This window comes from Vigna umbellata, chromosome 4 (assembly GCF_029865625.1).
Source record: "Vigna umbellata cultivar VRB3 chromosome 4, Vumbellata_1.0, whole genome shotgun sequence".
Lineage (NCBI taxonomy): Eukaryota > Viridiplantae > Streptophyta > Magnoliopsida > Fabales > Fabaceae > Vigna > Vigna umbellata.
The window spans coordinates 30306472-30321151 of record NC_142168.1 but is presented as its reverse complement, the minus strand read 5'-3'; the positions used below and the strand labels follow the sequence as shown (position 1 = coordinate 30321151).

At 30.2% G+C, this 14680-nt stretch overlaps 2 protein-coding genes across 2 annotated transcripts; both read left to right on the top strand.

Annotated features, from left to right (window-relative positions):
* Positions 1 to 906: 906 nt before the first annotated feature.
* LOC148199830 (WUSCHEL-related homeobox 1-like) lies at positions 907 to 3254 on the top strand. The gene is made up of 4 exons (XM_088114140.1): positions 907 to 1196; positions 1281 to 1577; positions 1743 to 1819; positions 2669 to 3254. Exons 1-4 carry the CDS (start codon positions 1007 to 1009, stop codon positions 3188 to 3190), a joined length of 1086 nt encoding a protein of 361 aa, XP_087970266.1. The 5' UTR covers positions 907 to 1006; the 3' UTR covers positions 3191 to 3254.
* A 10051-nt stretch (positions 3255 to 13305) lies between these two features.
* Positions 13306 to 14347, top strand: LOC148199829 (thaumatin-like protein). Its single transcript, XM_088111396.1, has 2 exons — positions 13306 to 13412; positions 13611 to 14347. Exons 1-2 carry the CDS (start codon positions 13355 to 13357, stop codon positions 14264 to 14266), a joined length of 714 nt encoding a protein of 237 aa, XP_087967522.1. The 5' UTR covers positions 13306 to 13354; the 3' UTR covers positions 14267 to 14347.
* The last annotated feature ends 333 nt before the right edge of the window (positions 14348 to 14680 follow it).

Below are 14680 nucleotides of genomic sequence, written 5' to 3'. Positions count from 1 at the left end.
GTTACATATATGTATAAAGTATATACTGTAGTCTGCATTAAGAAATTCCCAGAACTTACAGTTTTTTAATATAGAAAAGAAAAGGGTGAAGATGCATGTGTGAGTGTGAAGGTGAAAATGAGAGAAGAGACAAAAATCCGTACAGTGATATGCAAGAGAGAGAGAGAGAGAAGGTGTGGTTGGACAGCATAATGGACAGAGAAAAGGGTAAGGATAAGCTGAGAGATGGAGAGGGGCAGTTTGGATTGAGAATTAGTGTGAAAGGCACGAGACAAAAGGAGACCAATAAATGAATGAGAAGAGTAGAAAAAAAGGGTCAAGGGTTCATAACCCTCATGATCGTTACGTCGTTTTTCATTCTCTACTCCCAAAAATATACCAGAATTCCACGTTTTCTTCTCTTCTTCTTTCTACTTTCCTTCTCATTTCATAATTTCTCTCCCTAGACACCTTCACTTTTGTCCCATGTTACACCAACACCACACCAATCTCTCCATATCAACCAACTCATTTTCCAACAACAACGTTTTCTGCTTTATTACCATCCATATATACTATATGCATCAACTTTCTCTACTTTTCATTTCAAGTAGCTACGACTTACCATTTTTCTGTCTTCTCTTCATCACAAAAACCTCCTTGCATGCTACCTCTACACATTCTCACTTCATTTTCTTTGTTTTTGCTTTTTTCAACTTCAACACTATTCTACTATGCTCCATCGTTTCAATTCCCATTGCCAAGTGACAAGGGGTGATGGAGACAGATAAATAAATCTATTTAAAGCACTCCCACTTTATACAGATATAACACACCCCTTTCATTGTTTTAGCATATATTCTCTTTCATTACTTCTAATCTTGTATGTATATAAGCTCATAAAGCTATGGTACCTAGTAGCTTCATTCTGTGCTATTTATAACCTTTTTCTACCATCACCCTTGTGACCACTCAAAAGGGAGAGACCAAAAACCCTAGCCTTTTTGCTCTCATTGCCTCTACCAGAATGTGGATGGTTGGTGACAACGAAGGTGGTGACTTCAGTATGGTTGATCATTCTTTCAATGGAAGGAAACTCAGGCCCCTCATGCCAAGGCCAATGATTTCTTCTAACACTGCACCACCAACAACCACTCTTAGCTTAACTCACCACCATGGCAATGATTTCCCTTCACAATATGATTATCACCATCTTGGTATTTATATAACTTCTCTCTTTCCCCAGTTTCTGTTAATATGCATTTGTTGTTTTGCCTTTTCCAATGCGTTGTTTTCGTTAGCCTCAGTGACAGAACAAAACAAGAGAGAGCAGTTCAATGGTGCAGCACCTGTTGTGGTGAGCTCCAGGTGGAATCCAACCCGAGAGCAACTGAGAGCCCTTGAAGAGTTGTATAGAAGAGGAACAAGGACACCGTCTGCTGAGCAAATCCAACATATCACTTCACAGCTTAGAAGGTTTGGTAACATCGAAGGCAAGAATGTGTTCTATTGGTTTCAGAATCACAAAGCCAGGGAAAGGCAAAAACGTCGCCGCCAAATGGAATCAGAGGCTGAAACTCCTGAGAAGAAAGAGTCAGGTAACTTAGCATGACACCCTCATGCCATTCGCAATCAATCCATAATCATTTAGTCATAATTAGTTTGTTACAGATCGGTATTATGTGTGTAGATTTTCTTTTTCTTTTTCTTGTTCTGATTGTTGCTCATGTCATGTGTTGTTTTGTTTTTCCCTTTGTCCACAGCTGCAAGTAGGGCAGTTTTTGAAGTTAAACAGACCAAGAATTGGACACCCTCAACAAACTGCAGTACTGTTGCAGAGGTCTAATAATATTCCATGTCTAATATCCTGATTCTGCTATATATATATATATATATATATATATATATATATATATATATATTTATATATATGTGTGTAGATTTGTCTTGTTCATGGACTAATTTATAGTATCTATCTACCTTACCTTAGCCTTTTTGTTTGTTTGTTTTTTAACTTGGGATTTGCTTAATGGTAAAAAGTTTATAATCATATCCATTAAGTGGTGATTATTAGCATATGATTACTAGAGATGAAGTTGATGTTGGAAATATGTATATTATGGAAAGATCTGCACTAGGTATAGGGAAAGGACCCAACAAAAGCTTCGTTTGTTGGGAAATGAAAAGGGCCTAAAAGCTGAATTCCTTCCCTTCTGTCGGCTCTGCTGTTATGCAATTTAGCTTTGCTTTTCGGTGTTGTGCTCATTCATGTCATTTAGGTCAGTAGTTTTAAGGGCATCCCGATATAATATTCTATCCGACTGACCAACTTTTGTGATGGAAAAGACAACCTTAGCCCTACTTTTATTTGACTTCTCTTTTAGACCATGCATGCACCCTTTAATTGAATGAATATAAATTTGAATCACAATAATTGTTTATGATAAAGTTCATATCAAAAACCGTGCAGAATTCACTTTAACATTATCTACGTATATATAAACTTCTATTGGTTGTGTTGTGTATATTAACAAGTATATTTTTCTAGGAACTTGGAGTGCTCAATTAAAATATGTGCTAGCCAATACCTTTTTCTCCTTTTCGTTTTCTGGTTTTGATTTTGGACATAGAGATAGATACTGTGGTTTTCAATTTGATGCGTTTGCATGGCTGCAATTCAAATCCACAGGAATCTGTTTCAACACAGAGGACTGCAAAAGCAGTGGCCGTAGAGAGTAGAACAGTTGGATGGTTCCAATTCGAGGAAGGGGAATTACAAGAAAGAAGAAACCTTTTGGAGAGGAATGCCACGTGGCATGTGATGCAGTTACCTTGTCCTTCTCCTGCTGCAGCTGTCACAGACCTCATAAACAGCCCTCCTAACACCTCTTCAGCTATTAGTATGGCTACTACAACAACTACAGTAACAACAACAAAAATGGACCCTAACCTCATAAAGACACATGATCTCAGCTTTTTCATTTCACCCCAGAGGGAAAACAGTGTTATATACTTAAGCAGTAGCAGTAGTACTAGCGAAGATGATAACTGTGTGGAGTCTCAAACCCTTCAGTTTTTCCCATTAAGGAGTGGTGGTGATGTTAGCAGTGACAACATGAGGGATAAAGAGACAGAGATATCAGCTTCAGCAATGAATTGCAATAACTTGACCCCAAGCCAGTTTTTTGAGTTCCTTCCTATGAAGGAGTAATATCAGAGACACATATGCTATGTTTGTAAAATGATGGGAATGTGTTTTGATGTTGTTGTTTTGTTGAAAAATGGCACTGCTTTTATTGTTAGGTGTTAGATGATGTTATGTTTCAAGGAATTGGTGCTGTAATATGACACTGACTTTGAATGAAGGTAATGCATTTTACCTTAAACTGCATTTGGACTATGTTGGTTGAATCAAAACTTAGTATTTGATTTTAAGACATGAAAATGGGAATAAGATGTGACAGAACAATTATGATTTTTCTTCTTTTCTTGCATTAATTTAATTCTGGTGGAGTAAGTAAACTTTATAGTGCGTTTACGACAAATTAAGAAATCACATCAATGAAAGAGAGTGAAAATCTTGTATTCAATTCAAAGTTATTTGCGTTTGATAATGGCTGTTCAAACAAAGACATGAATATATGCAATATCAAGTGAGAACCCTTTTCATAAACTTGTTTCAAGAGCTATCTAAAAATTTAAACTGGTTTTACAGTTTTTGTTTGAAAAAATCTGTTTTATTGTTTCTGTAGACAAGTTCTATGAACAAAGAAAGAATCATTTTAAACGTGTTTTTAGATTCTTGTGTATTTGTACAGTGAAAGTAGAAAAAATGAAAGCAAAACTAATTGTACAGGGTCATAGGTTGCAGTATAACAAAGAATCCTCAACAAAAATTACCAGGGACCACAATATATCATTACACAAAGTGAAAGGTATTAGGTCTGTAACTGTGATTGAAAAAGAACACATGATGTTTCTCTAAGTACATATTATGACATCTATATCAGCTATAACGAAACAAAATGCATGATAATATAAACTCATAAAGATTATGTTGAAGGAGACCAATGGATGGAAAAACAGTAGAGAAATATAATTTCTGCATATATTTTAGATCATATTACATTTATTGAATAGATTAAAAAATAAATTTTAAACTCAATTTCACACTCATTGAGATTTAGACTTACATATACATAAACGATTGATACAACAGTAATCCAAGTTGAAAAATAAATCAGATAAACATCCAATTTTGTTAGAATAAATTTTACATCATACTTTTAATATTATATTAAAAAATAAACTTTAAATTTAATTTAATTTTGTTATACTTTAAAATCATTTAATGTGAGATTTACCCAATGAAAATAATTATATATGTAACATTGGTTATCTAATTTAAGTATCTTTAGAAAATGATCACGGGTGAATAACGAGCATGCAATTCAAGGTTTTGTGAAAATGATTGATCTCATATATTGATGGCTTCCTCTTCCTCACTTAACTATTAATCCGTACAAGTTCAGTTCCTGGTCCTTTCTCACAGCATCCATTGATTCCATATATATATATATATATATATATATATATATATATATATATATATATATATATATATTCATACATAACCAGTGCAGTGTAGCAGGAACTGATAGCTTTTAAAGGTAACTGAACTGAACAAAGCAAAACAATGAGCAAGAGAATCACGTTCTGCTTTTGGAAACTTAGGGCAAAAAGTTTTTCACTTTTTTACTTGCCACCAAGGCTCATGAGAAGAATACATCTTCAAACTTGAATCCTGCATCCTTTTGCAGAAAAAAAAATTATTATGTCTACTGGCAAACTAAAACTATGCTAGAGAAACTAAAATGAGAAAAAGAAATGTGTGTATATATTTTATAGTTTTCTATATGTTATTATACTGTTTGTTTTTCCTTTTAATGAATCAAAACATTTTTTTATGTCTGGAAATTTAGGATTCACTGAATTTTGAAGATTACAATTTCTAAGAATGTTGAATTTTGCTTCACTGAAAAAATATTATTGAAAATATACTTTTTTTAAAATCAAATAGTTATTTGATTCTTTGGTAAGAAAATTGGCAAAAAAACATTTAAAAACGCAATTTTCTGTTGATGTTATTTTTTGAAATGTACACCAAACATTATATATATATATATATTTACAAATTTAAATTTATGAGAAATTATAAATAAATTCTAACAAGCACCAGGTATAATATGAAGCTTGTAAGTTTTTGGAGACACGGTTGAGCATTATTACATAAAATGCATGAGTTTTTCTTATATATTCTTTTAAGATTATACGAGCAGACAGGTAATACCATTCTAAGTCATTCATCAGACAAATTTTATAAGACTAATTTTAAAAAAATAAGTTTTAATGGATAAAAGAATAAAAAAAGTATATGTATATTGTTTATTAGAATTTGTATCTTTTTAAGCTTTTATGTTTTCTAAAGGTATTTATTTTTCAAATATATTTATGTCTCTTGGAAGGTAGTAATTAGATCAATAGTCTAATTTTATTAGATATAGAGTAAGTATTTAATTTCTTACTATTGATTTAACATTTTTATTTCTTTAAATTTATTGTAAAGAGATATTTGTTGTATAGAATTAAAACATTGAGATATAGCAACATAGTTTGTGTTTTTGGAAATAGACAATAGGTATTGGGGTAAGGAGAGTAAATCAAGATTCGTTTAGTGGATTAATGTTAGATTAATTAAATATGTGAAATTTATAGCTAGTTTGAGATATAGTTGTTGTTAAATAAATATATAGTCACTCAAATAACAATGTGATTGCTTAAACTTTAATGAGTGTTTGATGTTTCTATAACTTATTGGATTATATAACAAGCCTTCTTGCTTATTGCTTAATTATGTGATGTTTGACCAACAAGAAAGGGTGGTGGTTGTTTAAGCGAATATTGGACGTAAGGGACAAGTTGAACCAATTTTCACACCTCTGAATTGTCAGTCAATCAATGTAAAGTTACTTAAGTGATGAAGATTTCTTCTATTTGAAAAGGTGGTGTCACTCGAACGGTATACATTTGATTATATTGCCAAGGCAACAAGAGAGAAAGTGTCAGTATAATTTTAGCCATAGATTTGGGTGTATCATTTGACAGCTAGTCCAATTTTATATTGATATCAATGTACTATCTAGTCTTGTTTTAAGAATATACAACTATAGATATCCAATATAATTGATTTGTTAGCTAAAAGAGGAAATTCCAAAATATCACTACTTTGAAAGACATACATCTCATTAATCATTGTTTGTTGTCACTCTGGTGAGATAAAGTTTCACCTGAACACTTAGACATAAGAATAAAAGATAATAAAGACAAACAAGTATAGTGTATGGAGAAAAGTCTATGATAATTGAGGTTTGTATAGTGGGGTAGGCAAATTATTTTCAAACGCGAACAAATCTGATATGGAGGTGGTTTATCGTGTATAGACTTCACTATACTATTATTTGCAAAATTGGATTACTGAAATATCAATACGGCATGAATGATATTGAATTACTTAAAGTGATGTAGGAGAAACATCCTGAGTTATGACAAAGTCATATGGTGTTGATGAAGAAAAATGAAAATGGTGGGAAGGTGAGTACATGCATCTTCATTCAAATGAAAAGTTGTATAATATGAAACAAACTCAAAGAAAGATACATCAACAAACATAAAATACCTATAAAGATTAAAAGATAGACATTGATACCCTTTTTTAGAGCAATGATATCCTACAAAGACACATTTGAATGACTAGGGATAATGTTTATCTTGACCAAGTGTGAGGTTATGTACAAAGTATGTAGAGCCAAAAAGGAAAGATAATTGTATTGTTAGTGGAAAACGACAAGTGCATTAATTGTGATAAGTGCACTCATTGCACATAGCAAGTAATAAATATTTTTCTCTCCATAAGGACTTGTGCAACACATGACAACTTTCACAACACAACTCAAATAAACAACAAATCTCACAAAAACACCGAATTTTCTTTTTTATTTTTATCGAACAGTTGGTGTGCAAGAGGAAATTTAACATAAGATATTTACAATTGTTAAGACTAGATTTCATCAACTTCATTCTCATGGATACACAATCATCTCAATTTCATATTCAAGTCAAAATCAACTCACAAGATTACTCAAATATTATTTCTAGACCTTGAGCCTATGATAACTCATTAAAGTCCAATCCCTTGAATCATAAGCAACCATGCATTAAGTTCAAGAGTCTTAAAGAATGAATCATATTCTATCCCTAGATAGAAGCTCTATTAGGAAAATAATTTCAATTCTAGGTTCAAAAGACATTTTCTAATACCTCAAGAACCAAGTGTCAAACTATGATTGGCCAAACCAAACTAAGCATTAAGCATAAAAATCAAATATTAACATTTAAGTGAAAAAACATATCCATACATAACAAAATACAAAAGATTCAATTTATTACATATAATCATAACAACAAGGTTAGCTCTTCATGGTGGAAAACTTAGGCTTTACAAATAACATAAATAAGGAAGAAATTTGAACCAAAAAGAAGAGAAAGCCCTTTTCCAAAAAACTAAGCAGTTACTCTAAGCTTCATTTGCGCTCCCTATTCGCATCCACATCTCTCATTCATAAATTCTCTCCCTCATCAACCACAAAAGTGGGAAAACACATAAATGAAAATTGAAACCCCAAAGGGAAATGGGAGACCTTCCCAACAACCTAAATAGTCTCCAAGGACCTCTCATGGTCGCTCAAAGTGGAGAGAAAGTGTGGAAGGAAGAGAATTCTCCAAAACCTCTAGTAAAATATGAATAAATACTCAATTTTTACATGTAAATGATACCACCGCTCAACACTGCTAAGCATTATCAGTAAAAATGCAAACTAGTTTCCACCGCTCAGTGCAATTTCTTTCATATTAACTAGCACTCAACGCCACTTTCCACCACTCATTTCCATTTTCTACATCTCAGTGCAAGTTCTTTAGTCTTAACTGGTGCTCAGTGCCCTTTTTCCACAGCTCAACTATGCCTGTGCAAAGGCTGGTGTCGCTAAACCCTAGACAGTTTGACAATATTCTGTAATTGAAGCATTATGCGTGATCCTAGTGATGCCCAATGCAGGTATTTGCTTTAAATTGATCTTTTCTTATCATGTTCCATTGAGCTTTTGCGTGTTTTGCTCCACCAGAATTGATTCTTATTAATTTATTTCACATACTTAAACAAAGAGGTAAAACAAGCATAAAAAAAACTAAAACAAAAAATAATACAAGACACACTAAACTTGAGGATAAAATCTAGGAAATTTTTTATTTATTCATGATAATAGACACACAAAAATAGGTAAAAATTGACATCATAACTAAGTAATGAAACAACATGTTGTAAGAACATTCCCCAAAAATGGAAAGGAAGATGAAGTGAAGAAGAAATGCAAGTAGTTTCAATAAAATGTTTGTTTTTGCCTTCAACCACTTTGTTTTGTTGACGAGGATGAGAACTTAAAGTTTAACGAAGGATACCATACTATTTCATGAATTGCTAAAATTGATTAGACAAATATTATGATAAACACTTATTGATAAATCAAATCGTGTTTTCATTTCATTAAAAAATGTTTAAAATATAAAAAAACATTTATGATAAGATCTTTATTAACTAAATCTAAATATATCTCAAAATATTTAAAACCAATAAGAGTAACAATACTAAAAAAGCCTCAAATATCAAAGTAAACTAAAAAAAAGAGATAATTTATTAAGAATATTAGGTAAATAGTATTAAATATGTTTTCCTAATTGACATGACTCATAATTCAAAGTAGACAAATATTTTAAAATTGACACCATCTACAATTTCGTTAAAATGAGATATGTCATAATTGAGCATGAATCATCATTGAATAGATCCTTCATGCACATACTTATACTTGTGGTAATGTATAAAGATAGTAAAGGTTACGTGACTCATAATGTCAATTGTCGGATCTAATATTTGGTACAAAATATTATTTTTATTGAAAGTGAGGGTAATATCATCGGATATGTCAATCTGAGTAACAAGTAATAAATTAAAAGAGCATTTATGGTCATAAAGAATTGAATCAACAATAAGAGATGGAATGGATTGGCTAATACCAATGTTGCAAGCATGTGTTTGTGAACCATTGATAACAACTATAAAAGAAAAATTGAAAGCTTTAGTGAAGAGAGAAAGAATAAAATAATTACCAAATATATGTGACTAATTGCACCACAGGTAATAACTTTAGTCAATAATACAGGGACCAAGAAGATAAATATATAAATGATCAACATGTAACTAAAGTAATAATATTAATTGATTGGTGTGTCACACACCATTTGATAAAGCCTCCAAGTATCGCAAGAGATGGATCAATCACTAATATAGGAACACTAAGTAACTCAATAGTATCAATATAATAGTTGGTTCCATATGTTTTCTCAATATTAGCAATATGGTTAAAAAATAGGAAAAAAAATCTACTATGAAGGTTGATGATGTGTTAAGAGACATTTTTTTCCTTAAGAGTTAAAGGATAGGGAATCTTTAGAAAGGATATCAAAACAATGAGATTTGGGAAAAAGTGCACCAAAAAATAAATCATTTTTGACATAATAAGTCTATATAGTTTAAAACAAAAAATAAAAAATAAAAAAAGAGAAACAAATATCTTTAAAACAATCTCTAAGAACAAGGTTTGGAAGGTTTACCAAGTCTATGAAGGTTTTTGGCTATAAAGAAAGTAACTCTGATCACACATTATTTTTGAAGAGAGGAAAGAAAAAAATTAAAGTTTTGATTTTATATGTAGATGACATAATTGTTACAAGAAATGAACAAGATGAGATTTCTAGTTTACAACAATATCTTCTGAATTTAAGATGATGCAAAACCCTCAAATATTTTTTGGGTATTGAAGTAGCTAGAACAAAACATGATATTTTCCTAGGCCAAAGAAAATCTACTATTGACTTACTATCAGAAACTGAGTTTCTTGGGAGTAAACTAATTGACACCAATTGAACAAAATCATAAACTCTTTCATTGTTCAAATTCAGCAAGCATAGACAGAGGGAGATACCAAAGGCTAGGAAATATAATTTATTTGTCCCATACATGTTCAGATATTACCTATGCAGTGAGTGTTGTTAGTCAATTTATGCATGACCCACGAAAACTTCATATGGATGTTGTTGAGAGGATTTTGAGATTTGAAGTCTGCTCCTGTAAAAAGAATTTTGTTCTCAAATCATGGAAACTTAAAGGTAGAAGGGTACACTGATGCAGATTAGGCAGGTTCAAAAGATGATAGAAGATCTACCTCTAAATACTTTACTTTTGTATACAGCTGTCTAAACGGGTCACTCACTCCGGCTCACCACGAGTTGGTCACTTAATGAGCCAACCCAACCCGACTCATTTATTAGCGAGTTAGAAAAATTCGAACCCGGCCCGACCAACCATGGGTTGGTGGGTAAACGGGTTAGCTCACTGACTCACTTAACTAGAATATTTTTAAATAAAAAAATTTACAAACTTTCTATAATTCAAATCTAAACAAATTTCACTCCCAAATTTCACTCTAACATGGGTGTTTAATTAATTTTGAAAATAAGGAATTTAAATATTTTTTTCAAGCAAAAAAAAATATATTTTTATAAAATTAAAATTAAATTTTAATAAAATAAAATTAGGTAGGTGGATTGGTGGGCCAACCCGGCCCACCACGGGTTCAACCCGCATGAGCCGGGTTTAAATGAGCCGGATTGAAATCCAACCCGCATAAAAAAAATACAATTTTTTCAAAACCAATCCGGCTTGAACCCGTGGTGGGTTGGGTTGGCCTGCAGGTTGTGACCCATTTTGATAGCTCTACTTTTGTAGGAGGAGATCTTGTAACTTGGAGGAGTAACAACAGTCTGCAGTAGCAAGATCTAATGCTGAAGCAGAATTTAGAAGCATGACACTAGGTAGGTGTATGTGAACTTTTGTGGATTAAAAATGTGCTATTAGAATTGGGCTTTAAACCAAATAAAGCTATGAATTTGTACTATGACAATACGTCGGCTATAACAATTGCTCAGAATCCTATGCAAGATGTTAGAACAAAGTATGTGGAGATTGATAGACATTTCATCAAAGAGAAGCATGAAGTTAGAATAATTTATTTTTCTTCTATAAGATCATAATTGGAGTTGACTAGTGTTTTCATCAAAAAAGATTGTTTAATAAATTTGTATTCAAATTAAAAATGTTAAAATATAACAAATATTCTATTAAATATCAAGTAATCAAATATTGTATTGACTATAATTTTGACATTATTATATTATATGCAAATTGTATTCTTTTTAACATATGAGGAATTGAGACCCTTTTATATATATATATATATATATATATATATATATATATATATATATATATATATATATATATATATATATATTACTTTACTGTCTAAAATAATAAATAAAAATTATTCTTTAAATCTTTTTATAAAACAAAAGTATTGATATTTAATTTTTTTTTCTCTTTTTTAATATTAAATAGCAGTAAATGTTAACATTCATTTGACTTTTAATAAATATAAGGGTTCAGTTAAAGAAAGTTAAACCCATAATCTTTCACAGTATCTTTCCTAACATTTATTATTAAGTCATTCTCCTTGATAGTTTTTTCTTATTGTACAATTTTCTTCCTCTTACAATTCAATATCTAATCTTAAGTTTAAATAAACCAAGTCATAAACATTTAAACTTTAATTTGAAAAGATTGTAATACAATTCTATTATTTGATTTTAAATTAATAAAATTCAAATTAGCTTTGTTTTACACAACATAAATAATATGTTATTGCAATTATTTAAATTGTGATAAGATTTTTTTTAAAAAAAATATTATGTTTAAATATTCAATAGAAATAAATATAAACATTATTTTTAAAATAAGTACAATAATTAGTTACTATTTTAACTTGTCCAGTGGAGATTAAACCCGCAATCTCTCACATTTTTCTTTTTACCTTTTATCATTGCATCACCCTATATATTTTTATTCTTTTTTTTTTGTTGTATAATTTTCTTCCTCTTACAACTCAATATCTAATTTTAATTAAAAAAACAAATTATAAGCATCATCTAAACTTTAATTTACAAAATATGATTTAAAATAGAGTAATACAATTCAATTATTTGATTTTAAATCAATCAAATTCAAATTAGTTTTTCTAATAAAATATAAATTATGTTATTTCAATTCAACTTTTAGATGGCTCTTAATTTCAAGTTAATTTAATTTTAATTATTTGGATTGTGATAAGATTTTTTTTAAAAAAATAATATATTTAAATATTTTTTATTTTTCTTTATTTAAATATTAAATTGCAATAAACTCTTTTAATTTATAATTTATACAGTGCGAGAGTTAAATCCATAATCTCTCAATATATGCTTCTTTCAAACTTTTATGACTAAGTCACTTTCCATACTAATTTTTTTGTTATATTATATTTAAATATTAAATAGCAATAAATGTAAACATTCATTTGACATTTAATAAATACATTTGTTCACTTACTATTTTTCATTTAATTTTTAATTAATACTTTTTTTCAGTTACTATTTTAATTTCTATAGTAAGAACATTGAACACACTCTTGAAACCTCTTTTATAATCTTTATCACTAAACATCCTCTTTTATAATCTTTATCACTAAACCACCCTCCATATTATTATTTTTTTTGTTATTATACAATTTTATTCCTCTTACAACTCAATATCTAATTATCTTTCTTAAATGTACAATGAATTTTTATAAAATTACACCTACGACTAATTGAAGATAAAATGTACATTTATTAAATGTACAGTTAATATTTGTAATTAAATTTTTTATATTAATTGTATATATGATAATTTTTTAATATGTAATTAATTGTATAATTAATATAAAAAATAGTGTGCTCTATAATAGGAAATATAGTCATGAAATAGCAATGGACTTTTTTTCATTCATGATTTTTCAGTGTCAAATTGTTTACTATAGTCATGATTTTTCACACCTGTTATTTCAAAGGGGTGATCATAAAGAAAAAAAACAAACAAACATTTAATAATTTAATATATTAATATTTTAATATTTTAATTTAAACTGTTGATATACATTTATTAAAATTATCTTTCATTCTCATCAGTTTTGATTTTTTTTCTTTTTTTTATATATAACCAAAGCAACAAATTTATTCTTCACCCAAAGAAGAGTTAGCAAAGACAAAACAATCACATTAACTCTTCATTATGTTGAGATCCTTCTTCACTGTTTTCTTAGCCCTCTTTCTTCTCTTTCAAATTTCAGGTATTTTCTTTTTAATATTTTTCATTACAGATTCAAACACACACAAAAGTTTTCACAATTTTCATTATTTTCCTCACACACTCATCCAATGAAAATAGTATACTTTCAATAAAAAAATATTTTTACTACTTTATTATTTATTTATTATTATACTAACATTGTAACTGAACTTACAATCTTGTCTCTTGCTTTTAACAGTGCCCAAGCCTTGGGCTTCAGCAGGGATAACAATAGCCAACAATTGTTCCTATCCAGTCTGGCCAGGAATTCAGTCCAGTCCAAAATACCCTGTCGTGGCCCGCGGGGGCTTTTTCCTCCCTCCTAACACGGAGCAGTGGGTTGATTTTCCCGCGATCTGGTCAGGCAGTATTTGGGGCCGCTTGGGCTGTAATTTTGATGTCGCGGGCCGTGGCAAATGTGTCACCGGAGACTGTGGCAACGGCCTCTACTGCAACGGGCTCAGCGGTGCTCCGCCAGCCACCATTGTCAGTCTTGCTATACAAGATGATCAACAATACTACAATGTGAGTTTTGTGAACGGCTATAACGTCCCCATCACCATAAAATCATTCACAGGCCCAGATGATTCTAAGTGTGGGATTGTGGGCTGTACCAAAGACCTCAACACTGTGTGCCCTGCTGCCCTGCAGGTGCGTTCAACGGACCATAAGAGTGTAGTCGCGTGCAAGAGTCCATGTGGAAATGCAAAGACATGTGGGCCCAACCAATATTCTAAAATCTTCAAGAAATATTGTCCTAAAGCTTATACCTATACCTTTGATAAAACCCCTTCTAGTGTTGTTCCTTGTGCCAATGTTGGTTATGTGGTCACTTTCTGTCCTAAAAAAAAATGAAAGTGAACCTTGTTATTAACATATAAGTCATTTTAGACACAATGAGTTTAGAAATTCAGAAAAAAATAAGGAAAAAAAATTACAAAAACAATTCTCCAAGATCTATAAAAAAGACTTAAAAAAATATAAATATCATATTAAACTATAAAGAAAAGAGAACATTAAAATTAAATTATGTGTTTTTCATATGAAATAAGTACTTTATTTATATTTAAAAAATTAATATAATAAATAAAATAAATTTAATATCTCTAATAACAAAAATATAATATTTAAAGAAAAATGAATAAGAAAAATGAAGTTGACAACAAAATTCTCAATCATCGTATCTATAAATAAGACCAATATAATTTAAAAAAAATTAAAAATATCATACTAAACTGGAACTATATTTGTTTCACCACACGAACTTGC